The 26,748-nt window shown below is 36.8% G+C and overlaps 1 protein-coding gene across 2 annotated transcripts in view; it reads left to right on the top strand.

Moving 5' to 3' along the window:
- ARHGAP42 (Rho GTPase activating protein 42) overlaps positions 1-26,748 on the top strand; it is a 310,333-nt gene that overhangs the window by 69,687 nt on the left and 213,898 nt on the right. For both annotated transcript variants that reach the window (XM_019450169.2, XM_019450170.2), the window contains exon 2: positions 5,537-5,632. In XM_019450169.2, coding sequence (XP_019305714.1) covers positions 5,537-5,632 — 96 coding nt within the window. The remainder of the gene's footprint in view (positions 1-5,536; positions 5,633-26,748) is intronic.

Here is a 26,748-nt window from a genome sequence, read left to right on the forward strand (position 1 = left end):
ATCCAGCATGTAGTAAGTACCATCTGTAGTGATGGTGTTATTTATTTATTTTTTAAGTTTTATTTATTTATTTATTTGTTTATTTATTTATTTATTTATTTATTTATTTAGAGGGAGAGAGAGAGAGGGAGGGAGAGAGAGAATCCCAGGTAGGCTCTGTGCTGTCAGCTCAGAGCTGTGGGCTCCATCTCATGAATTCTGAGATCATGACTTGAGCCGAAATCAAAAGTTGGATGCTTAAGTGACTGAGCCACCAGGTGCCCCTGTAGTGATGGTGTTATTAACCTCTGTAAGACACTTTATCAATTGACCTATGATAGGATTTATTTACATGCCCCATGTTCCTATTGGACTGCACCCGTTTGGAGGAAAGGTTATATCTTATGTTTACCTTTGTATTCCTGTTGCTTTGTACTGTCTGCCTTCTGCATGGTAGTGTGAGTATAATTCTACAACACATATGTCTGCAACACATTGCCCCTCTGAATCTTAAATTCAATCTCAGATCAACTGGGTTTCAGGAAGAACTGCCTTGTACCAGTAGACTTGCTGGTTGTACTTGCTCTGACATAAATATAGCTCACCTCCATAGATAACATTGTAAAAATAATTTCATTAACACTTCTAAAGTAAAAGGCGGCTCCTAATGTATAAGAAGAGTTATAATTATTTATTAAGTGTGTTTTATTTCTCTAATGAAATGAAGTTTAATGTTTCATTTGCATCATCTAATCATGGGTGCTACAGGTTAACTCTTTGATATAAAAACATTCCTGACTAATTAAAGCCTAGTGTAATTTCTTCCAACGTAATGTGAATACATGTGAAGACAACCGTGCTTAACTTGCAGGTTAGACAAATGGAAAAGATATGGTACGGGTGCTACTTAATGACATCTTTACTATGTACATTCTTGCTTGCTAGTAAATGTTATTCCTCTGCATTCACCTTAGAATGTGGCCAGGCAGCTCTGACTGGGATTTTTTTCTTGTTTGTTCTCAAGTTCTAATAGAAATAGGTAGAAAGACACACTTTTGCCTAAACTAGAATTCTCTGTCATGTTTTATACACTTGATCTTTCTTTTTGTATCTAAGAGAAAATGTAGGTTCTTATCATTATACATTTTGATACTTTAAAATTGAACAATAGAATTTTAAAAATTAGGTTTTAATCAGATGTGAATCAATTTTATTTAGAAGGTTTTAGAACCAGTACTTCTGTTGTATGCATCTGGGCATTGTTTAGGAATTTTAGACATTTAAGGAATAGTATGTTTCATGCAGTTTCTTTTTTTTTTTTTTAATATATGAAATTTATTGCCAAATTGGTTTCCATACAACACCCAGTGCTCATCCCAAAAGGTGCCCTCCTCAATACCCATCACCCACCCTCCCCTCCCTCCAGTTTCATGCAGTTTCAAGTCAGTTGAAGGTGTTGTGCTTTCTAGTTCAGAGTGACATGGAGCCAAGATTAAAAGCTGTGAGCTGGATTCCTCATTTTGCAGACTGACCAATGTTACTGGCAGAAAATATCTGGCAAGTTCTTTATCTTGGTAATATTTTTGACCTGATTATTACTATGGTTTTTAGTAAAGGAGAACAAATAAAAGGAAAATCAAGAACCCAGACACTTGAAGTTGAAAATAAGTCATATTTTGAACTTCCCTTTATTTTGGAATTGTTATCTGAATTAACTTGAGAACCAAGTTTTTGAAATATAATTCTGTCTCATTATGCTCCCAAAAGGACTATGCAGAGATCATTTGTGCAGTTTTCATTCTAGTGTTGAAATAGACATGTATCTCTTACTCAGAAATACTGAATAATCAGGTTGTCTCCGTCATAGCCCAGTTGCAGTGCAGTAAGAGAGAATTTGAGACTGCTGTCAACAGGTGGGTTTTTTTGCGTACTTTCCAAGGTTATCTAAGGTCTAATAGCTGCTACCTTCATTCCTGAAACATTTTTTTTTCTTTTCTAAGATGTTTACATGGAAATAGCCAACACTTTTTTTTTTTTACAAGTTAACATATCTGTATTTTAATGTTTTTAAGTACAGAATTATGGGGAATTCAGAAAGTATAGAACTTCATCTTTTATTGAGGAAATGACATTACTCTACCCAAATGGAAGGCTTCAATAAAAATTAGCCAACATTTTTTAAATGCTTAACAATGTGCCAGACACTGTTTTAAGTTCTTCATCTATATTTAACTCATTTACTCCTCACAGTAACCCTGAGAGACACATTCTGTTCCACTTAACAGATGAGGATACTGAGGTACAGAGAAGTTAAGGAACTTGCCCACAGTCATGTCACTGATAGGTAGAGGCAGGAAATTAGCCCAGGTAATCTGCTGCTAGAACTCACACTCTCAATCACTTGGCTATGTTGACAAGAGTAGCCGGTAAAGTGGGCTCCTGTGTTCTTGTCTGGGGACAGGCATTATTCTAGTGCACCAACTGTGATGTCTGTGAAAGGAGAAAGCAGATTATCTTTCTTAGTGAAGGAGCAAGCAAAGAGTAGTTCAGGAATAAATGGTCGGTTGTGGGATGTTGTGTCAGAGTTCCTTTCGACAAAGCTTCCAGATAGCTCACTGAATTTGAGGGGAAACTGAGAGGAATTAGTGGTGAGGAGGGTAGTGAAGGAACGATCTGTCTTACAGAGTTCTCGTAAGCACACTGATTTCACCTGTATGTACCATCCCTCATCTCAACTCTACTGTAGGAATTGCTTCTGTGACTTCAAATCCATTTTACCATAAGCTCTTTATATTGTACATAGAAAAATACAGGGACATTAAATGGGATGTTTTCCCTGTCTCAGGGAGAGTACGCACATATAGCTTGGCTTAAAATATCCCAGGAGTCTACTTTCTTTCTTTGTCTTCTCATAACATTTGATGTAGGGTGTTATGATTTCTCTATCCATCGTATCAGAGCTGTGCACCATCAGATAAATGCGTACTTCTGCACAGTGCACTTCTGTCTAGAAGGCCAGGCAACTTCCCCACTTTTATGAGCTGGACTTGAATGATAATAACTGATACCGCTTATTGAGTTGCCTAGTATGTACCAGGCACATACTTCATTTAGTCTTTAGAACAATCCTGTGAGATCAGTATTACTGCTCTATTGTAAAGATAAGAAAAAATGGAAGGATGGATGATTGTCCAAGGCCTCAAAGGTAATTGGTGAAGTCTAGTTCTAATAAAGTGTTTGTGTTTTCATTGACTATTAATTCATTAAGAAGGCTCTCTTCATCTTTCTTCTTGAAAGTCCAGTCCAGAGACATTCTTAAGCTGATCGAACTTTCTCTCTTTTTTTAAAAAAAAAATTTAAACATTTATTTATTATTGAGAGGCAGAGAGACACAGAGCGTGAGCAGGGGAAGGGTGGAGAGAGGGGAGACACGGAATCTGAAGTAGGCTTCAGGCTCTGAGCTGTCAGCACAGAGCCCAACATGGGGCTCGAACTCACAAACTGTGAGATCATGACCTGACCCGAAGTCAGTCGCCTAACCTACTGAGCCATCCAGGTGCCCCTAAAACTTTCTCTCTTAAATTGAAAGTACCTCTCAAGCAGAATGTGTAGCTGGCCCAAAGTTTTAGTCCTCTTGTGAAAAGAGGTGTTATCTATGAGTACCATCATCTTTCCAGAGAGTAATTTGTTTTTTCAAAAAATCTGTCTCGTGTGTGTATTTTGATTTTTTTTTTTTAGAGCCTCTCTGAAGCTTGAGGCCTGTCATCTTCAAAATTGTATTTGTTCAGGGTGTTGGTGAGTTCTTTGGATAATAGTGACACAGAAAAGTGACCTTAATCTTTGAAGATCTGTTCATTCATGAGTACTTACATTGATAGCTGCTTACGGTTTCGTGAATGGTGGGTTACCACAGTAAGTCCTGACGTCATGTCTAGGCACAAGATCACAAGTGTTCTCTTAAAGAAAAAATTATGCTGACACTGGTTAAAATGTTAAGGAGGACTTTATTCAAGACTGCTAAAGGTGTCAAGCTTACCACACACAATAGGGGAGAGAGAGAATACTCAACTCTGAATGCAACAAGAACAAGTGGGGATTTATAGCCAAGGAGCAGGCTTGAAGCCAGGATAGAGCGGGTGTTGGTGGATGGAACACCATTCCATTTACTAGGAGAAGACATCAAAGATAAGGAGGATTCTTGGTGAAGGCAGGTGAAGGACTAAATGTAGGGGATGAAGATTTTGGTCGGGTATCCAGAGTTGGGGAGTTTTCTCTAAACTGACTTGGCAAGATTCTTGCTAAAACTGGGCTTTGTAGGCCGAGTGAGGACTGAGAGCCAAGGCAGAAAACTAGACAAGATGAGGGCTCAGAGGAGCCTGACTAAACACTAGTTAAGGAGAGAGTCTTCATTGGGTCCTGTTGCTTAAATTAAAATTAAGAGTTCACGTATTGGACTTGAACCCATGGGAAATACCACTAAGTGAAGTGTATAGTGAATTCCAGAAAAGTATGTTTTCCTACTGGCACAGACTTCTGTGGAAAGGTTAGTATGGATGATCAGAGTGGCTCTGAGAGGTGGAACCTTTAAAGCCGCTATGATGCTGCACTCTCAGAGTGATTTATAATTTTACTTAAAAAACTTATACAGTGTTTATTAAATGCCAGGCTCAGTTCAGAATCCTTTGCAAACATTAATTTGCTCAGTCCTTGAAAGAACTCTATGGTGGTTATGCCATTATTATTCACTCTTTACAGATGAGGAAACAGAGGCTCAGAGGAGTTAAATAATTTGCCCAAGGTCACATAGCAAATACTTGGTGGGACTTGGATTTCCACCCAGGCAGCCTGGCTCCAGAGTCTGCATTCTTAATCACTCTGTTAGGCTGTATCCCAGGGATTTACTTCTCATTATTCTGGGCTTTACTTTATTCTCTCCAAGAATAAAGAATTCTTCTGGATTTAGTCACACTCTGGACTTTATTCAGGCTGAAGCCTGGATTGAAGAATATATTTAGCTTGAGGTCCCCTATAAATTACAAGGTTATTTGTAAATAGCCTTTCAGGTGGTCTTTCACTTTAGGAGACCTAATTCAGTAGTTTATTGGTTAAAAACACATTCCGTACCTGCTCTATAGTCCATATACTGGTGACCCTTTCTAATCAAAGGTTGGCTGCTTTCCCCTCCCTTTCACCCCACCCCACCAGCAACCTTAGTAGCATTCTTTTTTCTTTCTTTTTTTTTTTTATCAATGCTCCATTTATAGGGAGTGAATGGTAGTTCTTTCATAAAGGCTTTGGGAATTGGCTTCCATATAATACACAACTAGCACCAAAAACTTTCTTACATGGGCAAATCCCCAGTGAGCAGAGCAGATCCAGTTCCTAAAATCATTCTTTAGTAGTCTCCTTAAATTCTGCTTAAATTTGTCAAGCTAGTATTTGAAAGGTTCTGGTAAATATAGTATTAAAATCAGAGTTATATAATAATGCACATGGAAACTTTAGAGTATCTCATGGTATCTTCAACTTACAATTTTTTAAAACTTTTTAATTGCAGATCTGTCTATGGCAGTACAGAAATTTTCCCAGTCACTGCAAGATTTCCAATTTGAATGTATTGGTGATGCTGAAACAGATGATGAAATTAGTATTGGTGAGTACTACTGTTCTTTAATATTCTATGTAATTTAAAAGTCCTGCTTCAGATAGTGATTTCATTGAAATCAAACAGATTTCACGTACCCAAATACTAAACATGTAAAATATTCTGACTTTAATAAAAGTATTAGGGAAATTTTTGGTTATTGTAGAGGAGAGTATTATATATTGTCTAAAAATTGAACTCTTGTTTTTTTCCATAAGGAAATTATTTATTCATCATTCTATAATTTAGCTCAGCCCTTTGATAAGAGGTAGATAACAATGTTTGTCTCTGCCTCAAAGTGAATCATTCACTCAAATACATATTGGACATCCACTATTAAATATACAAGGTACTGGTTTTAAGAATTATTTTACTTTTTAAAAAATGTAAGACCGGTTTCTCTCTTTTTAAAAATGTATTCTTCTTTTTAAATTTTATTTTAGAGAGAGAGAGAGAGTACGTGAGTGAGGGAGAGGAGCAGAGGGAGGGAGAAAGAGAATCTTAAGCAGGCTCCATGCTCCGTGCAATGAGCATGGAGATCAATGTGGGACCCTGGGATCATGACCTGAGCTGAAATCAAGAGTCAGATGCTGAACCGACTGAGACACCCAGGTGCCCCTTGATTTCTCCTTTTTTTTAATTTTTATTTTTAAAAATTTTCTTTAATGTTTGTTTATTTTTGAGAGAGAGAAAGAGAGAGACAGAGAGAGAGAGCACATGTGCGCACATGAATGGGGGAGGAGCAGAAAGAGAGAGAGAGAGAGAGAGAGAGAGAGAGAGAGAGAATCCGAAGCAGGCTCCAGGCTCTGAGCTGTCATCACAGAGCCTGATGCGGGGCTCGAACTCAAGAACTGTGAGATCATGACCAGAGCTGAAGTCATACGCTTAACCAACTGAGCTACCCAGGCACCCACCCCTTGATTTTTCTTTTTTCTTTTTATTTTTTTAAATGTTTATTTATTTCGGAGGCAGAGAGAGACAGAGCATGAGTGGGGGAGGGGCAGAGAGAGAGACACAGAATCCAAAGCAGGCTCCAGGCTCTGAGCTGTCAGCACAGAGCCCAACTCAGGGCTCTAAGTCACAAACCACGAGCTCATGACCTGAGCTGAAGTTGGTTGCTCAACCAGCTGAGCTACCCAGGTGCCCCAGCTTGATTTTTCTTTTAACATGAGTATTTGCTTATAAAGAAAGAAATCAGTTATGATGTACTAAACCAGTATTACTATAGGATAGAGAACATTACTGAGGATCAGGAAACTTGAGCCCTAATCCAACTTTGCCTTAATAATTAAGCAGTCTGACCCCTAGACATGCCCATTCCTGATTCAGATGTTTTATCTCCCATAAAGTGAAGAGGTTGGGTTATGTGATCTCTGAAGTTTTAATCTGTATCTGATTTTACTGTTTGAAGATCAGATTCATGTAGCATTCCTTTTCCCTACATTTTAACAATCACTACTTAACAGTTTGTAGATAGTGGGTCCATTTGAGGCTGAATTAGAGACATGCCACATAATCAAAAGTCTGTATAGAATATGTACATTTAGGAGATAATACTAAATGTACTCACCTTCCAGGTGTAAAAAACAGAATATTACAGGTGTTTTGAACAGTGACTCTCAAAGTTTAATGTATATATGAAACAGCTAGAGATCTTATGAAATGCAGATTCTGATGCAGAAGATCTTAGGTGGAGTGTGTGATTCTGCATTTCTAACGGACTTAAAGGTGATACTGACATTGCTGGTCCATGGACCATACTTTGAGTAGCAAGGATTCATAATCCCTGACATGCCCCTCCACAATCACCTTCCTCTGCTTCCTCTACCATTTCTTTTTCTTCATTGTTTTGTCAGTTATATATGTATTCATAAACAGTATATTTTTATTTCTGAAAACCTAAGTAGCAAGTCCAAACCTAGCTGTGAGAGGAAAAGGCAATTTTATCCCCACCAAAAAGAGGCTCTCAGGAGAAGATAAGCTGAATGAGTCGGATTCACTGTGTGGCTTTAGCTTGCCTACATTCACAAAAGTTCCTTCTGGAGAAATCACTGGCAGAATGCAGAGTTCTTCAACAAGATCTTGCTGCATATGGGATTTGCATTATGCATACAACAGGGTGGTCAAGGTGGCAGGCTTTCAGAGGGGCTGTGCCAGGTGGTCACTTTTTTGGGTTTTTCCTTTAGAAGTGTTAGCTACTCTGAGTGGGTATAGAGGTAGCTGGTCTCTTGAAGTCATCAATGACTCCTCCTCCCTGTGATGCTGTGATGAAAAGTAGCTGAGCCGTGTCGGAAGAAGGTTGAGGACTGCCACATGGGCCTCAACAGCATGACTTCTTTCTCTTTACAGAATGAATGAGAAAGGGCACCATCAGTGATCATGCGCCACTGGCACTTGGAACAATGGTTGTCATTTTTGTGTAATACTTCTTGACATTTGTTTCATAAATGTCTAGCCCCCAGCATAGGCTTTGTAACACACACCTGGCCAAAAAGCCTAGGTTATATTACTAAAATACTACTATGTTAGCACTATTATTTAGAAAAAGTAAAACCCACATATTTATATAATAGCATTTATTTTCACTTAGTAGTGTAATTGTAGTTCAAAGAAGGCAGAGGCCAGATCTGTCTTTTCTTTTTTTAAAACTACTTTAGCTTTGGCCCCTGACCTAGGGCCTGACTCATGGTAGACCCTTAAATTGTTGAATAAATGACATAATTTTCCCTATAAACTTTAATTTTTTACTTATATGTAATATGTATATAATACATATTATATATGTATTTACTTATATATAATATGTATATAATACATATTATATATGTATTATATACATATTATGTATACATGTATATACATATATTATATGTATTATATATATATAAATTTGTTTTCTTTTAAAGAAGATTATGGTAAATACTTCTGGGTTTTCATAGATATTATGATTCTTAATGATTTCATGACTTCAAATTATTCCATCAGGTTCATATACATAAACTTATGAAATAAACTCTAGAACATTTAAGGTTCTTGTAGTTGGTCTTGCTAAAGAGTACAGTAAACATTTCTGCATATTTCTCTTAATTTCCATTAAACTTTTTACTTACAATACCTTCTTGAAGTCACATGTAACTGCAGTGGTAGGGTTTTTAAATACATGCCCTGCAGCATTTCAGGCATGTTAGGTGATTTTCACAGGTTGTGGTGAATTTGATATTCAACATTGGTCTGCTTGTCTCTTTCCACTTTGGCTAAATGGATGTTGTTGTGGCTCTTGCAGATTAGATTTGAAAAGTGTGAATTGATCAGTAGGTTAACATTTATGGTGGGCAGTGAATGGTAGATGAAATTCTAGTATTTTGAGGGCTTTAAGGAGTTAGATAAAAGATTGGGGGACAGAAGATGAATGCTATGTAGGGGTAGATATAATATTGCTTGTTGCTTTCAATCAGGAGACTTATGTAGCTCCTGTTATTGGGAATCTGAGTTAAACATTAAAACTTTATTAGGAAAACCTAACTTAGAGCAAAAAGTATTGTAAAAAAATTGTAAGAAACAAATAAAGTAAAAATATAGGTATGTTCGCATATCCTCACCACCCAACACTTTTTATCTGAGCCCTCAAATACATTCTAAACATTTTGAAATAACTGTATAAGAAAGAGGAAAAGACTTGAATAACTGTTCCTAACCTGAAGGAATGATGAGGATATTGCAAGTTGTCGTTCCAAGGATAGTGACCTAGGAATGTATCCCTGACACTGTTGGGTAAGGCTGGAGTGGATACAGTGCAAAGAACTATCCTTACCCACCTTTATCAGTTTTATTTATTTTTATTTTTCTCATCAGGTTTAATTCTGCATGGGAAGGTACATAGTTTCAGCTTTGTTTAAAATAGCGTGTTGAAGCCCCAGTTTCAGCCTCTTATTCCTCTGATTTAATAAGAGGAATGAAATAGGGACCGCTGTGACTCGTACGTAGTATTGAGTAATAATAGCATGACACTGTGAGTTGTGGTGGGAATGGGTGGGAAGGTGGTAGGAAGATGAATAAGATGTCTGCTTTCAATGTGCTTATAATGGAATATGGCGAAAAACAGATTCTGAGCAAAGTAAGGAAAAGAAGGTGCTGTTTCCATATCAATATAATTACCTAATTTGTGGAAGCTGTTCCGGGAGTGTTTTAGATGTGTAGGCCTGTGTCTGGTCTGTAAGTCAGTCCCACTCGTCATGTGTCCCCTTCTGCTCTCACCCTTTTGGACTTGTGCTTGCTGGGGTTTTTTTGTTTGTTTCATTTTCAGCATTAGTGAGACATTGCTGGCTTGGAAGGGAGCAAAATGTAATTAGTTGTCTGGGACCCAGTCTGGAATTTCTCAGGCTCAGAGAACAAGTCAGTTGTTTCCAGAATTGAAGTCCCAAGCAAGACAGCATCCTTGAGCTCTCTCTTTAGCACCCTCCTTTCCATTTAAGAGCAGTTAGAGGTCATTACTCCTCTTCTCTAAGGATAAGTGAACTGTACGTTAGCTTTTGATGGCTCCCTTTTATCTGCCAATTACAGAGCTAGCCTGGTGGGAAGCAGCTTGTTGAATCCATCCAACTTAACTTCTCACAGCTGCTCTAATTGCCTGCTTTGTATACTGCTTTAGTTTTTGAACTGACTAAAGATCTTGAGTTAGGAGGGAGCTAGGAGTTCACCAGCTGGACATTTGGGGCTTAGAAATTGGTGAGGGAGGGTATGGAGTGATTACAAACTGGTGTAAGACTCCATCCTTCTTAAAGAATTATATGGGTAGACCAGATACCAAATGTACCATCATTTAACTATATTTACATAGTAAGTAATATGTGTGTAAATGCAAAAATCGATGCCCACTGTGTCAGTACTGGTGTAAAGACATGCATGGGAATTGATAACTTCCAAAGTCATGTCTAGCCTTAAAACCTTACTAGTAGGAAATAAAGGCTATCTCTACAAAAAATAAAATACTATCCATTTAAAAACACTGTTTACACTGGCTCGTTCAAACAATAGAAGCTCAAAGTTATTAATGTGAATCTACCTATTAGACAGGTTGTTTTGCTAGGTGAATTTAGCATGTGAGAGTATAGGATAATAAAGGGCTGTAAATCTTAGTTTATCACTTCAGAATTTATATCCATACCAGGGTTGGGGATTGAAAGTTACTTTGTTTTGTTCCTGTATTTGGTGCCTATAATTTGAAACCACTTTTAACCAAAGTCTTAAAAGTCTAGATTAAAAATCAGATATTAGTCAGCCTGCACTAGTGCCAATAAAAATATGAGTCATTAATATGAGGCAGATCTTGTTCATTCTATGTAATCTTGGAAACCATTGAAAAGTCCATTTGCAATTGTGCATAAACAGCTTGGTTAGCGATGTTGTATGATGGCCTGTGGTAACTCTCAGGAAAGTTTTGGACAACATGAACCTTGCTCTTAAGAGATTAAACATTTACCAAGAAGGAGAGTCAGTTTGCTAGTAAATATTTTAGGTGGAGACGTCATTCCTTTAGACACACCTAAACAGAAAATTCCTGTGGTAGAGACAGACAACACACAACCACTTGTCAACTAAGGTTATAACTCCCAGCTCTGAGTGGAGAAATGAGGCCATCAATTAGGTAATTCAGATCAAAATACATTCGTAATAATTGCTCACATTTTTCTGACATAACTAATGTATGTATTCTAGTTCATGTATTTACTGTTTTGAATGCAGGTATGCAGACATAGCAATAATGATGGTTAGTGCGTAATAGTTCTTAGAATGAAGACCTGTTACATCTTAAAAAAAAAAAAACACAACACCTTTTATATGGAAACCTGTGTACAAATTATATGTGTTTAGATGGATGGACGGTAACTCAAACCGAACCAAGTTTTGTATACTCTGTTGTCTGTAGTGTGCTCTACGTTTTAGGTTCTTTCCTGTTCCTTCTTTAGGAGAATATGTCAAAAGGTGAGACTAAGACAAATTTAAAATAGTGACATTTCAAGTCACAAGGGCTTCATTGTGTCTTCCTGAGCCAGGAGTGCTTTGCCTAGGTGCAAATATTTGTTGTTTGATTACCTCTCAGAAGTGTGATACAGTGGTAAAGTGACTTAACTGTGTAAGTCTGAATCACTTTGGTATGTATAGACAGGAGCCTGAGAGTGATCATTGATGCCTGCTCAGAGGGTATGAAGTGGAAGAAACTTTTCAAAGGAGTAGTTGGAAGTTTCTTTTTCATTTTCTTTGTTAGAGAAATTACTATGGGGAATGAATGCATAAATTTTTGCCAAATAAATCCATCCACTTCGAGGATACATCTGTTAGGTCCAATGGAAAGGTACTGTTCAATCCGGTTTTGCAAGTGATAAATAAGAATATAGTCCAGGGTGGGAGGCATGGCAAATGGTTTCCTTTGTGTGTTTTAAAAGGATTCCTATATAGCATAAAAACACTTTGAGGTAGTAACCTGTGTTTCAGGTTAAAAATAATAACTGATATATTTATAAACCCAGGAAATGTACTTAAAAGATCATAAATGATTTTAACTAAAAAAGAACCTATTGTCTTCAACTTAAACTAATAAAATTTAACTTTTAAAGTTTATTATTTATTTTGAGAGGGGAGAAGGAATGTGTGTGTGGGGGAGGGGCAGAGAGAGGAGGGGAGAGAGAATCCCAAGCAGGCTCCGTACTATTAGTGTGGAGCCTGATGTGGGGCTCGAACTCAGGAACTGTGAGATCATGACCTGAGCCAAAGTTGGATGCTTTATCTACTGAGCCACCCAGATGCCCCAGTAAAATTCATCTTTTAAAGTATTAACTTATGAAATACTTTCTGGAAAGGTTTTCTTCAGAATTTGGTGATGAGCTGTAAATATTCATCCATACAGATATTATTAATATTTTAAGATGGAGTGTGGCCATTCAACTTTTCTTGAGCATTTCTTAGGAAAAAAATTTGCAAACCAGAGACAATGTCATTACCAACTACAACAGAACTCTTCCAAAGAGACCTGTGATTTTTATTAAACCTAGGAAACAGATTACCTTCTCATTTGCTGAATCAAAAGAGAATCTATTACTTATTATAAACCCTCATTACAACTGACTTAAATGTGGTTATATAAATCAGGAAGTCATCTATTAAAGTGGAACATTTCCAAATGCCTAAATTGTTTATACAAATAACATTTTCTTTTGAACTCTGTAGAGGAAGCATATTTTACTTCTTAATGGCTCTCAGTTGGACAATTGAATTATTGTTTTCCACTTTTTTTAACCACCCTATTTTTGCACCCACACAGAAACCACCCACAATTACCAATTGAAACAGCTGGGAAAGTTGCTTATTTCAGGTGGAGTTCCTGTCTTTAAAAAAACATGCCACTTGAGAGAGATTTTCATCATATTAGCTCTGTGTTTTAAAGAATGCAATTTGATTTAATTTGAAATTGAAGGGCTTATTTTAAATTTCAGGCTCTGAAAAACAACCTGAAACATATCACAAGTCCCATGTTTCAAAGAAAAAAAAATTTGTCTTAACTTACTGGTCTACATTAATTCCATGAAACTCCCCTTTTTTTTCTTTTGTGAAAGAAAATTGTATGCTCTTCGAGGTTAGAAAGTTTTACTCACATTTCTATTCCTGCATAGTACTTAAGTGCTTTATATTCAGTAGAAGCTTAGTAAATATTTGTTTCATGAATAGTTCCCTTGCAAAACCTAGTGAACCTTTATAGAAACATCATTATAAGGTACATAAATAGAATTTTAGTGTCATATATTAAACAATAAAATATGTATTTGGATATGTCTAGCATGATTCTTTTCAATATAGTAATAAACTAAGTTTTATACAGACATATACATACATCTAACTTTTGCATGTACTTGAGAATCATTTAGAACAAATTTCGTAGTGTTTTTGAATATTTCAAACCAGAGCTAAGGATTTTTGTATTCTTTAAATTATCTAGTGTTTATTGACTGTTATGTTAGGTGACTGTGTGCCAATCCCTGAGGACCTGGTGGGTCCTCACTGAATTAGAGGCTAACATGGAAGCAATATACTCCTTTTAAGACAACATAACTTAAAGAAGGCTAATTACAACGTGAGTGGATAGAGAGGGAAAGGACTTTTATCTGTGATTAGTGACTTAGAATAGCTCAAATCCCAGCAAAATAACTAGATAGTGAAATAAATGCCATAGCCCTATATAACTTGCGATGCAGGAACATATAGTTGAGCCTCATTATTCACAAATTCTGTATTTGTGAATTTGTCTACTCTACAATATATTGGTATCCCTAAAGTCAGTACTCTTGGTGCTTTTGTGTTCATGTTCATATGTAGAGTTGGAAAAGTTGGGATGCTTGACTCAGAGCATCTACTGTATAAAGTGAACTGCAGTGAGGCAGCCATGGCTAATCAACAATTAATAGGTTGTTTTTGGCTCCTTTATAAGGGCAATAACCCAAGTTGTGTTGAATAAAATTTAACTGAGTAGATTTTAAAGATCTACTATCTTATTGGCTTTATTCAGCAATTCATGTATCAGGCAGCATCCAATCTAGCAGATAGAAAGGAGATCTGAAGAGCTTGTACAAGGCAAGAGATTTTTAGACCAAAGTGAACAAGAGCAAAGAAATTGCACTGGGAGCTTGCTGATTGGTTAAAGCAGGGTTACTCTCCTTATATGGAGAAAAGGAAAGTTTTGGAGTTGTGTTAGGTAACTTGTGCTAAGCAAACAAGCAAAGGTTGGTTGACTTAGGCCTTCTTTTTCTGAGAGAGCAGGTAAAGAAGCTTAAGTTTTCGTTTGTTAACTTGGGGTTTTAGCATGAATGACTCCTTCATTGGACCTAAGCTGGTTACTTTAATAAGTAAAAGGATCAGAGATTAGACTCAGGAACTTGCTTTTGTACCTTTCTTCTACTCTTTTTAGCCTGTTTATGCCTGTATTTCCTGTCAGTAAAACTCAATAAGTACCTGAGTGCCAACTAAGTCTAAGGCACTATAAAATGGGAAACCCGAGGGGAAAATGGTATGTGTGAAGATTATGGGCAGGTAGATAAGACCTAATATGTTAGGGGATGTACAATTTTAGCCTAAAGGTAGTGAGAAGCATTGCAGTGTGTTAATCAGAGCAATGATGTTATATTTGCATTTTAAAAAGGTTAATCTGACTGCCTTATGGAAGATTTAAGAAGACTGCCCTGGATGACCTTTTTTAAAAAATGTTTTACTTGGCTGTATCTCTGGGTTTGTGCCCAGGAGAAAATGGGGCATGGGTAGCCTGACTTTAATAATGTAACTTATGGGTATGATACCTATGTTTTTCTTTTAATACACTTGCATTGACCAACAGAACCAGTTAGAGTGCATCTCTTTTATTTTCTGTGTAAACAGAATGTCTTAGTAAAATTGGAATCATATTGGTTGGCTTGTAATTGCAAGCCTGAACCATGACATACCCACAATGATGTTTTTTTCCCTAATTTTTTGCATGATAACATAAACATGTTTTATCGCCTATTGGTAAACATCAGGTACCATAAAGGTAAGTGGTGGCCTGCGTATGTGTTAAGTGCATAGTTTACGGTTTGTTGGTAATTTCCTAGTTTACTTACTGGAGTTTATCTGCTCATGTTGAAGATAGTCTGCTTTGAAAACATCTTTTGAAGATAGTATTTTATCTCAGTTTTCTTGGTGTGGAGTAGTTTATATCTTTGTCTGGAAGCTGCATTTCTTTAGTACTATGATGATCTCATACCTTCTTCATGTACATGTGGAGGTGGGAGGGTGGGAAGTTGCACAGACTATTGTGTCTCTCTCTCTCTCTCTCTCTCTCTCTATATATATATATATATATACATATATATATATATATATGTATATATATATATATATTGAATTATCAGTAAATGTTACTTCTTACTTAGAAATGGCTTGGTTTCAATCCCAAGTTTAGTATCTTAGAGTGGAAAGAGACCTTGAAGAACATGGGAGCTATCATTTTGCTTTAGAAACAGGCGGAATGATTTGTTAAAGTCACAGTAGTTAGAACCTTGATTGCCTGGCTCCTAGGTCAGGAACTTTCACTCTTGGGTTTTGTTTATTCGTTCATTCATTCGTTCATTTATTCAGTAAAGCCTTATCAAGCACTTGTGATATGTCAGACACTGTTTTGAGTGCTAAAGACACATCATTGTGCAAAGCAGAAAAATAATCCCCACCCTATTGGGGGTTTGTCAGAGGAGTTAGATGGTAAAGTGTATAGGTTCACTATATATTAAGTTAGACTGATAAATGCTATAAAAAAGGAGATAAAAAAGGAGATTATTTAAAAAATTAAGTGTTTTTAATACAGAGACAGCTAATTTTAAGATCATGGCATTATTGCAAACTGCTTGTAAAATGAGCCTATTTTATCTTTCATTATCAGTGTCATCAATCAAATTTACCTGACCATGAAAACACTGACCTATTTCTAGATTAGAAACCTTGATGCAAAAGCCATAAGGGTAGAAAATACTTCTGAGCCATGCTAGCTTGTAAGCACTAGATTTTTTTCTGAAACATTTAGATGTTAAAGTATTTCTTCACTGCATCCTTCTGCTCTAGACCATTGGATTTCTTCCCTTGCTTGGGCATATTTAGTTTGTGCACTTGAAGGTTCATTGTCTTGATATGTGCAGTCTTGAGGAAAGTGAAGGTGTAATATCCTTTTTCAGCTGGAGTACAAGAATTGAGAGCCAGAGAATATGTTAGAGGGCTTTGCCACATAGTCTAAAGTTTCATTTGTATATTCTCAAGAGACACTTAAGGCTTTTGATTGAAGTTGCCCTTTAGGAGGTTTATTCTGGCATCTGTATATGTGATAAATTATAGCATGGAAGTATTTGCCAGAGTGAGTCAAAGATTGCCTTCCTCAGCAAATCTTTTATGGACCAAGAGAGAACATTTCTAAATGTGAATGAAATAATAAAAGTACAGTTTCAGTTTTGACATAAAATGTTTGGACCAGAAAGGCAACAGTTCTAGAAACTGTGTTTGAAGTAAGTGAGTTAGGAGGCAGGACATGAACACCCAGAGATTATTGGAAGACTCATTGACAAAGACAATGGCAATCATATGAACACTGAAGAGAGATTTGGTTGGCTGTGGGGAAGAAACAGACTATAGAGGGAGAAATTAGAAAGCAAAAGAGTTGAAAAATAGGCCTAAAAAAAAAGTCTTACCTTATAAACTAATTTAGACATATGTGGCTGGACAAAAGGGCTAATTCTGGGTAATTTCTCTGACCTAGAATTCAAAATAGTTGCTGAGTCATGATTTTGAGCGCTGTGGAAAGAAGAGCTTTCAGGTCATGCTTCATTCTTGGGACTGAAAGAGAATGTCTTGTTTCTTCCATAACCATGAGGGCCAAGAGTACTACTTATTCCTGCCACTGAAAATACTGATAAGCTTCAAGGAGGAAGTAGAGATAATTCTTACAAATCTTATTAAAATATATACTGTTTTGTATTTAAATACAGTTTTAACTCTTAATTCCTCATGCAATCTCCCCCTGCCTGCCTTCCATAAATGCCAATAGTTGCCAAACTGCCTGGCATCAGAATCAACTATGGGAAGCTTTAAAAATTTGATTCTTGATCTGTACCCTAGACTTGAATGAAGGTTGAATCTCCTGGGAGGAAGAGGCTTTACTTATATGGATATTCCTTAAATCTCCACAGGAGGTTTAATTTTATGGAGATTCATGATGTCTGATATAAGCCTGTGGAAAACAGCTACTCTCAACAATAGACTAGTGTTTATACTGAGGGGAGCTCAATTGGAAAGAGTACTAAAATGGGGAAAAAGTCTACTGCAGTTGTGCTTTTTGGATCACCAGATCCCCAATGCACAGCATTCTCCCAGTGGAGCCACTAACGCTGTAAGAAGACATGTTTGTAGGGAAACCCGGTCATTTATTGCCATATTGTCCTTCATAGCCTGAAAAAAGGTTTTAGTTTATGCAAAACAAACAGTTTAGTTTATGCAAAACATTCTCATACCCTTAGAATGAGAGTTGGCATTCATGGGCCAGTGTAGATGCTCTACAGATTTCCCAGACATGAAAAAGAATCAGCTTTTCAAATTAAAATCACAAAGTGTGACTTAGTTCATGCTGATAGACTTTGGATTCTGTAGAATTCTCTATCACTAATGAATATATTTGTGCAAAGAACCTTATGTGCAATTTAGTACATGCATATGTGAATAAAATATTCTTGTAGCCTTATAAAATGGAGGGTAAGAATAAAAATAGTTTTATGATATAATTACTATAATACTAAGGAGAATGTGCTGAGTGCTTTAAGCATAGTAAAAACAAAAATGCTCGAGAGCACCAAAGCTGGAGAAGGGATTTCTGACTGGGGACATCAGAGGATGCTTGAATAGAGAGGTTATTTGATCTGGGTCCTAGTGGTTAGGTAACATACAGTTTAGCAAATTCAGGTAAAGGAAAAGCATGGAAATTGGAAACTATAAGAATGTCTAGTAGTTTCAAAGTGCTAAGTTAGAGGTTAGAAATAGTAGCATTTCAGGCTAAGATACTTGGAAAGGTACCTGTGGTCACATACTGGAGGCCCCACGTTGCTTGCAATATGGAGTTTGGACGTTTGGACTTTATGCAAATCAATAACCTTGAATGGCTAAATAATGACATAATCAAAGGTGCCCTTTAGGAATTTTATTCTGACCATTAGTGCATATGATGAATTAGAGTCATGGAAGCTGGAAAACCAATAATCAGGCTGCTGTAATATTATAGCAGAGATGAAGTGATATCCTTCTATGGGTATGGAAGAAGGGTAGAGGAGAAAGACCAGCAGTATTTGGTGACTGGATGTGTGGAAGGGAGGAATGAGGTTAATCCATTGCTTGAGTTGCTAACAAAATGGTGTTTTGAGCCCATTTATGGGTTTATATGTGGCAGAGTACCCGAGGGTAGAGGAGAATTATGAGTTAAGTTTTGACACATGTTATGTTTTGAGATGCATACAGAATCTATAGAAGAAATTCCTGGGAGGTAACTGGATTTGCTCAATTTCATGAATTTCATGAATTTGCTCAATTTCATGAATCAGGCCTGGAGTAGTGGGAAAATGGATACATTTCATGTGATTCATGCAGGTTCAAAGTTTCATCCTGCAAGTTGTTAGCTGTAATATCTTGGGTATTATTTAACCTCTATATTTCAGTTTCTATTTGAAAAATAGAATGGTGAGTGAAGATTTGGGTGTTTTACTTGAGACCACCTTGTGAGGTACTGAGGATTAAAGAGCTCTGTGCAGTGCTGGTGTATGTGTCAAATAAATCCCCTCCTCCTCTGCCAACCCTCAGGTGTTCCTGCTCTTCTAACTTCATGAGGATAGGAGTATATGGTAATACCTTTGTAGACTTGGGAGGAGGAGAAACAGCTGTGTGGAGAGAAGAGTGATGATGGAAATGATAGAAATGAAGCTAGAGATGAGGAAGGGGGAGATTAGAAGCTTCATAGGGAGAAAGAGGGCCCCTTTTCTGAGACAGGCAAGTTGAAGAGAATGAACAAAGATAGTGTTAATCAGGGGTCTTGAACTTCCCTCAGAGAAGCAGGAGACTAGGCCATCTGGTATGAGTGAGTAAGGGGAAGTTGGGGCTGGATTCTTGAGAAACAAAATTCTTTTTAGATAGCCACTGTGGGAAATAGGACTAGGAGTACACTAGAGTTGAATAGAGGGATTGCCAAAAAGCAAAAGGCAAAGGGGTTAGATAGCTTGAACTCTTAGTGTCCTTGTGGGTGTGTGAATTACCGCAGAGAGAAGGTCACTAGAGGTTAAGAGGTTATGGAAGAGAGAAACTGGATATTGGACAAGGAAGGAAGCGGATGTTGAAGCCTCAGTAGGGTGGTGGCAGGAAGACTGGGTACAGAGGAGGAGTATGAATGGGGTGCCTCCGTCTTTGTGAAATGTGAAGAAGTGCTGGGAGGTGGGTTCCTAATAGTGCTAAGGATTGGGAAGGCTTGATGGAAGTGGCTGTCAGTAACAAATTACTGATTGTTCCTTTAAGGCAGGATATTTGGGGCCTGATTACCCCTTCAGCACAAACAGCTCTGGGACTGTTTACTTTCAAAGATGATAAGCCTGTTCTTTGCTGTAATGTAGCGGGGTAGTACACTGGCATTCCCTGCCTGCCTCCTTTCTGCACCCCCTCCTTCCCCCTCCCTCTCCCTTGGCAATAATTGTTTGCTGGAATACAAAGACTTCGGAACAAAACAATCAAAATTAAGTACCTGCTTCTCCACTTACTAGTCCTGAGAACTTGGGGCAAGTTACTCCAGGTGATGATTGATCCTCATTTTCTTATCTGCAAAATTAGGATAAAACCTACTCAGTACCTCATATCATTATGTGGACATTAAGTGAGGTAGCATGTGTGACATCTCTGCCTCTTGATAGAGGTGCTACAGAGTGTGTATGCTCTACATATTGGGGGAAAATGACTTCTGAATTGGGGGTTTTGTTTTGGCTTTGAGAAACAGGTCAAACACCACTAAAATAAAATAAAATTAAAACAAGGCAACATCAGAATAACACATGTTTTCATTTTCTAAAATGTATGCTTCAAAAGAAAACAAAAATATGTGACTTGGAGACTGTGTTATACAGAACAATACTTACTAACAAGATCTTGGAGTAAAACATCTTTGGAATTCAAAAGAAATTCATTTGAAGTGATGAGATAGTGTGAAGAATTCAAAGAAACCAGCTAGAATGACATTTTGAAATTGTGTAAAATTGAAAGGCTGTCTATATTTGTATGTATTCATTTGCCAAAATTTGAACTTAATATTATATAATGTATATGCCGTGTGTGTGTGTGTGTGTGTGTGTGTGTGTGTGTGTACTAGTACTCTCAAACTACTTTGCAGTTTGGCAGTTTCAAAGCAGATACTACTAAAAGGCCCTACCTTCATTCAGAGAGAATATGGGAAGGAAAAAACCATTAGATAGGATAGTATAGAATTACTTCTGTGCCTCCATTGTGACTTTTCATCTTGGAGTCCTAATTCTTCTCAGTTATAATAGGTAATCCTAACGATCTGCTGTAGTGGTAGTAGCTCTCCTTTACATGTGAAGTCCCTGGTTTACAGAAGGTGTAAACCCTCTTTTGAGTCCCATTGTTATACCAGTGAGGATAAGAGAAACCAGACTGAAAACCACCTTAGACCAGAAAAGAGTAAAAGATAGCCATCTTGCCACAAGTTCTGAATCACAGCCCAAAAGTGCAGTGGTGGACAATGTTAGAACCCATGTTCATATGCCAATGTATAGCACAGGTTAGTACCCAATGATCCATGGAATGGAACCCAAGTATGGAGGGAGACACGAAAAACAGGAGTTGGGAACTTAAAAAGGAGACTAGATTACTGGCCATAACCCCTGCAAAGAATCTGGGTAGTATGGTTAGAAAATAAATGGGAACAAGTGAAAGTAGAAAGAAATGTCTTGATATTATGGATTCCAAAGTAAAGATTCTGTCCCTTTGTCTTGTCTGGATTGGCATTTGTGTACTGGATGGAACAAACATGGCACAGTTGATGGTAATAGACAAGTGATAAAGCAGAGATGTAGCAGTTTTTAACTCTATGCAGAGTACATGGTCAACTTGATAAAGGTTTTATGACTTTTTCCTGTGTAGGCTATGCATTTCTTATTGTTCTTTAATTCTTAATTAGCAAACTATGTTATAATATCAAATAAATTTTTATTACCAAAATAATACCTAATATGTTCTTCCAACTTATACATCTCATGTCTGCCAAAAACTAATACACTTGCATGCAATACTATACAAGTATGCATTGGTAGGATATGAAAGAAGAATTTAAATACAAGTTTATAGGGACTTGTTTTCAAAAGTAATCTTTTTGATTTGGGTTTGGAAGTTAAAAAAAAAAAAAAACAACAACACCAGGAGGACATTTTGGAGAACGGTTTAATTACCTTAAAGATCACTAGAGTTTCTTTGTGTTTTCATGAGACCTTAGATTCCAAGGGGCTGTGAAGTGTTAGAAGAAAGATGAGTGCCTCTGATTATGTGGGTGTATTACAGTGACCTGCCAGCATTCAACAATGGCCTGTGATTTTTTTTTTCTCCCGTTGGTTTAGGAAGCAATTTACTGGCTTTGTGAATAGGCATCCGTGGAGCTTGAAGCCACAAATAGAGTGGAGCAATCTTATTTGATGTTGTGACTTCTAGAAAATAACTAGAGTTTGTGGTTGCAAATAATTTTGGTATTGCAGACAGAGTAGACAGCCCATCAAGTGGAGGGTGTTAATTGTTACAAAGACACACCATATCTAGTTGATATTGTGTGAAGAGTTGGCGTCACTTTTTATATCTTACAGTTTTACAGACATCATTTCTTTTCCAGGCATACCAAAATGATCCTTTTTCTTGCTTTGTTAATGGGTTAAATTGTTCCTGAACCAAAGCTTGCTGTTCAGTTACTATGCTACCTTTGATCTTCTAAAGGTTCAAAGAACTTCCTCAGTGGGAGTTCCAGGCATGAACTGCTGCTGTGATACCCTGTTCGTTCATTGCAGGTTTCATAGCGTATTGCGGAGTGTCACTTGGTTGTGTACGTTGATTCCACTTTTATTTTTTTAATGTGGTCAGATCTAAATTCACCTGCTCTGGCTCATATGCTCAGTTAAGTGTTGGTATTTTACTGCTTCTCTTCTACTCTGTGGGAAAAAAAAGTGCAAGAAGGATACGAAGAAAGGCCTTGATAGTCTATGTCGTCCACCCAAATAGAATAGTAAAGTGACTATTGGGGCATTATCTGGACTTCTAAAATGATTGGATTGGTTCAATCTGGACTTTATAGACTTTTATAAGTTTTCATGTTTTCCTTGAAATTTGGCCAAGTCTAAATCCCACTAACTCAGTTCTCCCCTATTCATCAGCATATCTGATCGTCATAGGTGATTTGCTCACTTATTAACTGAAAAATATGTTGTTGACATAATGGTATATGTCACTGAATTTGTGATCTGTACTTCTGTTTGAATGTGTATTTATTCTGCTTAGGTTTGAGAAAAAAAGACTCCAGGGAGAAATATTTAACACATCATTATCTGATTATGATACAAATGTTGGTTGGATGTGAGAGAGACATGCTTTCTCAAATCTCTGAATTGTGAAATTTGTAAAGCTCAAGCAGATCAGTTGTGGAAGCTAATAGTATAATGCTTAGTACTTACTGTAATGGAGTCATGTTAACAATGAACAAGGAATAATTTTCTTTATTTTTTCTTATTCCGTCTTCTAGGCACTAACCAGGATTTCCACAGTCAAAAGTAGTAGGGTGAACTTAAGCTTGCTGAAAAGATAGAGTGAGGAAATAGATATTTTAGATAGCTCAGGAATTTTTTAGAATTTATGATATTGGTAAATACAGAAACCATTATTATACTTCCTCAACGTGTGGGTATATTTCAATTGTTGTCTTTGTGAATGTTTATACTCTTGAGATCTGTCATAAATATACCTGAATAATAGATTTCTTTTGTTTCAAAAGTGTTTTTCCAATATCACATTGTAGAGATAAAAATGGTAACCTACAGCAATATTCTTAACTTCAACAATTTGTTGGAAAATTAACATTTATATATGAAACTGTGTTTTGATTGCTCTCCACTAATCTCATGGTCCAGATGGTCAGGAAGGGGAAAGATTATTAATGGTGAATACAGCCAGGAAAGTTTCATGCAGGTGGCCAGAATGTAGATAGCTAACATAATTTTCTGAAGTATCTGGCCTATCTTTTTTATAATATTTTATGAAACCTAGAATAAGAGTCAGTATGTTTCTCCTTATAGAGCAAGTAGATTATGGAAATCTATTATTAAACTTGTTAATTAATTTAACAATCATCTATTGAAAGCCCACTGTGTGTTAAATATTGTTTTTGGAATATTGCTCTCACTTAATCAAGCTCCTGTCATACACCTAGGTATGGGCAGAATCTGTAATTGCAAGACCAGCTGTTATATTTGATGTTAGTGTGGATCCCCAAATCAGATAATGAAATGGTTATTTATGTATATATTAACATTGATAAGATATAGACCATCACATATAATTGCTTATAAAAATGTGTTTGGGAATTAGAAATTTGCATGTAATAAAAAACATTTTTAAATTTTACTTAGGTAAAGTCTTAGAAGAAATTGCTCAAGCAGTCAACATCAATAGCTATTTTGTTTAAGGCACTGTGATGGGTGGTTGCTGGAGGAATCATTTCATGTGTCTTGTGCCCAAGGCCTGGTGGGGAATTTGTTTTTGCCCAGGACTCCCTATCAGTTTTCATGGTCTCTAAAGGCTTTTGTGGGTACTGGTCACCAGAGATTCTAATACTCTTCTCTGAGCTTCTCATCTCTGAAGAGTTGCTGGGGTACACTTGGCAGTATGGATCTACCTGACTTGTGTCAGAGCTGCCTTTAGATTTTGAGGATGGGCCAGGCTAGGAAGTGACTGGCTATCCATCAAGCCCTTTGTCTGAAAACCCAGTTTACACAATAATACTTTGAATTATTTTATACTTGCATAGTAGAATTATTAATTCATCTTCTTTTTCTGTTATTTTGTGATTTGTAAACTACTTTTTAAAAAAAGGTTTATTTATTTTTGAGAGGGAGTGAGAATGTGAATGGAGTCGGGGGGGGGGGGTGGGCAGAGAGAGAGGGAGAGAGAGAATTCTAAGCAGGCTCCACACTGTCAGCACAGAACCCGATGTGGGGCACAGTCCTCCCACATACTGTGAGATTATGACCTGAGCTGAAATTGAGAGTTGGACACTTAACTCACTGAGCCACCCAGGTGCCCCTGTGCTTTGTAAACTATTAATGCAATACTTCAACATTATAAATAAAAAGACTTCAGGGAAAGCATTAGATAAGGGTTGAAAAAGTAAGTCACTGTTACTAATTCATTAAACGGTGTTCCTGGCTGTTCATTTTCCATGTAGGACAAATGAAAAACAGTAATATCTTCATTTGGACTAAGAAACATATAGTTTTATGGAACTGACACTATATTATTTAAAGAGCAATCTTAGCTCTTTGAAGTCATTTCCCTGAAAAATCAGCAAAAGAAGAAGAGACAAAACTTATTGTCAAATTGGGACAGACCTAGAAAACTGCTGGAGGGAGAGTAGTTTTTGTTGGGAGGAAGCAGACATGCAATTGCTTTTGCATGTTCAAATTTTTCTCCTCAGACATTCTTATTATAACAAACTATTATTGTACTGAGTCTATAAATAGTATTTATATGGGAAACAGACCAGAACACCATTCAAATAAAGCAGGAAACAGCATCATTAATATTTAGACAAGGAGGTACAACATCAAAATGAGAATCTGAGTTTCCTAATTACTTAAAACCAAAATCTGACTTAAGGCAACTGCTCGATTGACTCTTGAAGTAGTAGTTACCTTGGGGAAGCCTGTGGACTTCCAAGGTGTCATGGGATGATGCTCCTGGGACTATTAGGACACTACTCCATGAGGCAGTGGTTGTTGTTTGGGTTGACCAGGTAGAAGGTTCTAGTGTACCCCAGCCAATCTAAATCAAGCTAGACGTGCCTGGGTAGCGCAGTCAGTTGAGTGTCTGACTTAGGCTCATGATCTCATGGTTCATGGGTTCGAGCCCCGTGTCAGGCTCTGTGCTGACAGCTCAGAGCCTGGAACCTACCTCAGATTCTGTCTCCTTCTCTCTCTGTCTCCCCCCACTTGCATTCTGTCTCTCTCTGTCTCTGAAAAATGAACAAACATTAAAAAATTTAAAAAAAGTAAGTCAAGCTACATCTTCATTTATTCTGAAAATACCTGTTGTCAAAAAACAAAACAAAACAGGCTTGTCAGGCTTCTATGTGCTAGATATTTACTTAACTCTGGGAAAATTAGTAAGTGAATTTAGCCTCCTAAAATTTAGGCTAGTAGGAAAATAAAACATTTATAGCATGTGTTATTTTTCATTATTTAAAAAAGTTAAAAGATTTTTAATAGGCTTAACAAAAACTATCAATCTCTCATCTTACAAGCCCTCACCACTTAGTTACTCACAGAGATCACTTTGAACTTTTAGCCATTTCTGTTTCTTTCAAGACCATGATTGTCTTGCTACTACTTGACTTTTTCCTCAGTTTTAGATACATTCTTCTCATTTTATACTGTTATGTTTATATCATAGTGACTTTGCACATACTAAAACTGAGTTATTTAATTTATTTTCATGGTGTTACTAAATAACTGTTTTCCCAAGGGTTAGTAATTATCTTTGAATTTTCTTTAAAAGAATTGTAAATTTCCTTTCATTACATTCAGATACATTAGGATATTGATTGGTTCCATTTTTATTCTCCAGAGACATTTCTTGGAGCCTATAACCTATTGCTCCAGTCTAGATCATCCTGTCTGAACCTTTTACGCAATAGTTGTCCTGGAATATCTCTCTGTTGACATGAGAATTTCATTGCTTTCTATGCTATATTGGATACCCTACTTCTAGATTCTATATCCTCTTTTCTTGATTTATTCTCAAGTGTTGTTAGAGTGCCTTATCTAGTATCTTCCCATAAAAGAAGCATATGAGGGTAGTTGTTTTTGTTTTGTTTATTTTTAATTAAAAAGCTTAGGAGGCATTGAGTTTGAAATCTGGGATTAAAGAACTTCTTAAACAGACTTTCAACTACTTTTAATCACCTCTTATTTTCTCCCCTTCAGCAGTACTTGCTGCTTCCAATTCCTGTAGACCAAACTGATTACCTCTTGTTTTCTTTCTCTGTAGGCATATCTTTCTCTGTAGATAATTCCTTCCATTATCCACATTTTTTTGACATTTTTGTAGGCTCACCAATAGAACTCTTCGGTGGCAATAGATAGTTGCCAGGGTGATGGAATGCTTTCTTTACCCAAAGTACAAAAGTATAGTATGCTATTATGTACTCCATTTAAAACTTTTTATATATTTGTAAAATGTTTTTCTGTTCAGTTTACTGTTGTCACAAGTGGGTTGTA

This window comes from Panthera pardus, unplaced genomic scaffold (genome assembly GCF_024362965.1).
Source record: "Panthera pardus isolate Hobbes unplaced genomic scaffold, ASM2436296v1 HiC_scaffold_12, whole genome shotgun sequence".
In the NCBI taxonomy this organism is placed as follows: Eukaryota; Metazoa; Chordata; class Mammalia; order Carnivora; family Felidae; genus Panthera; species Panthera pardus.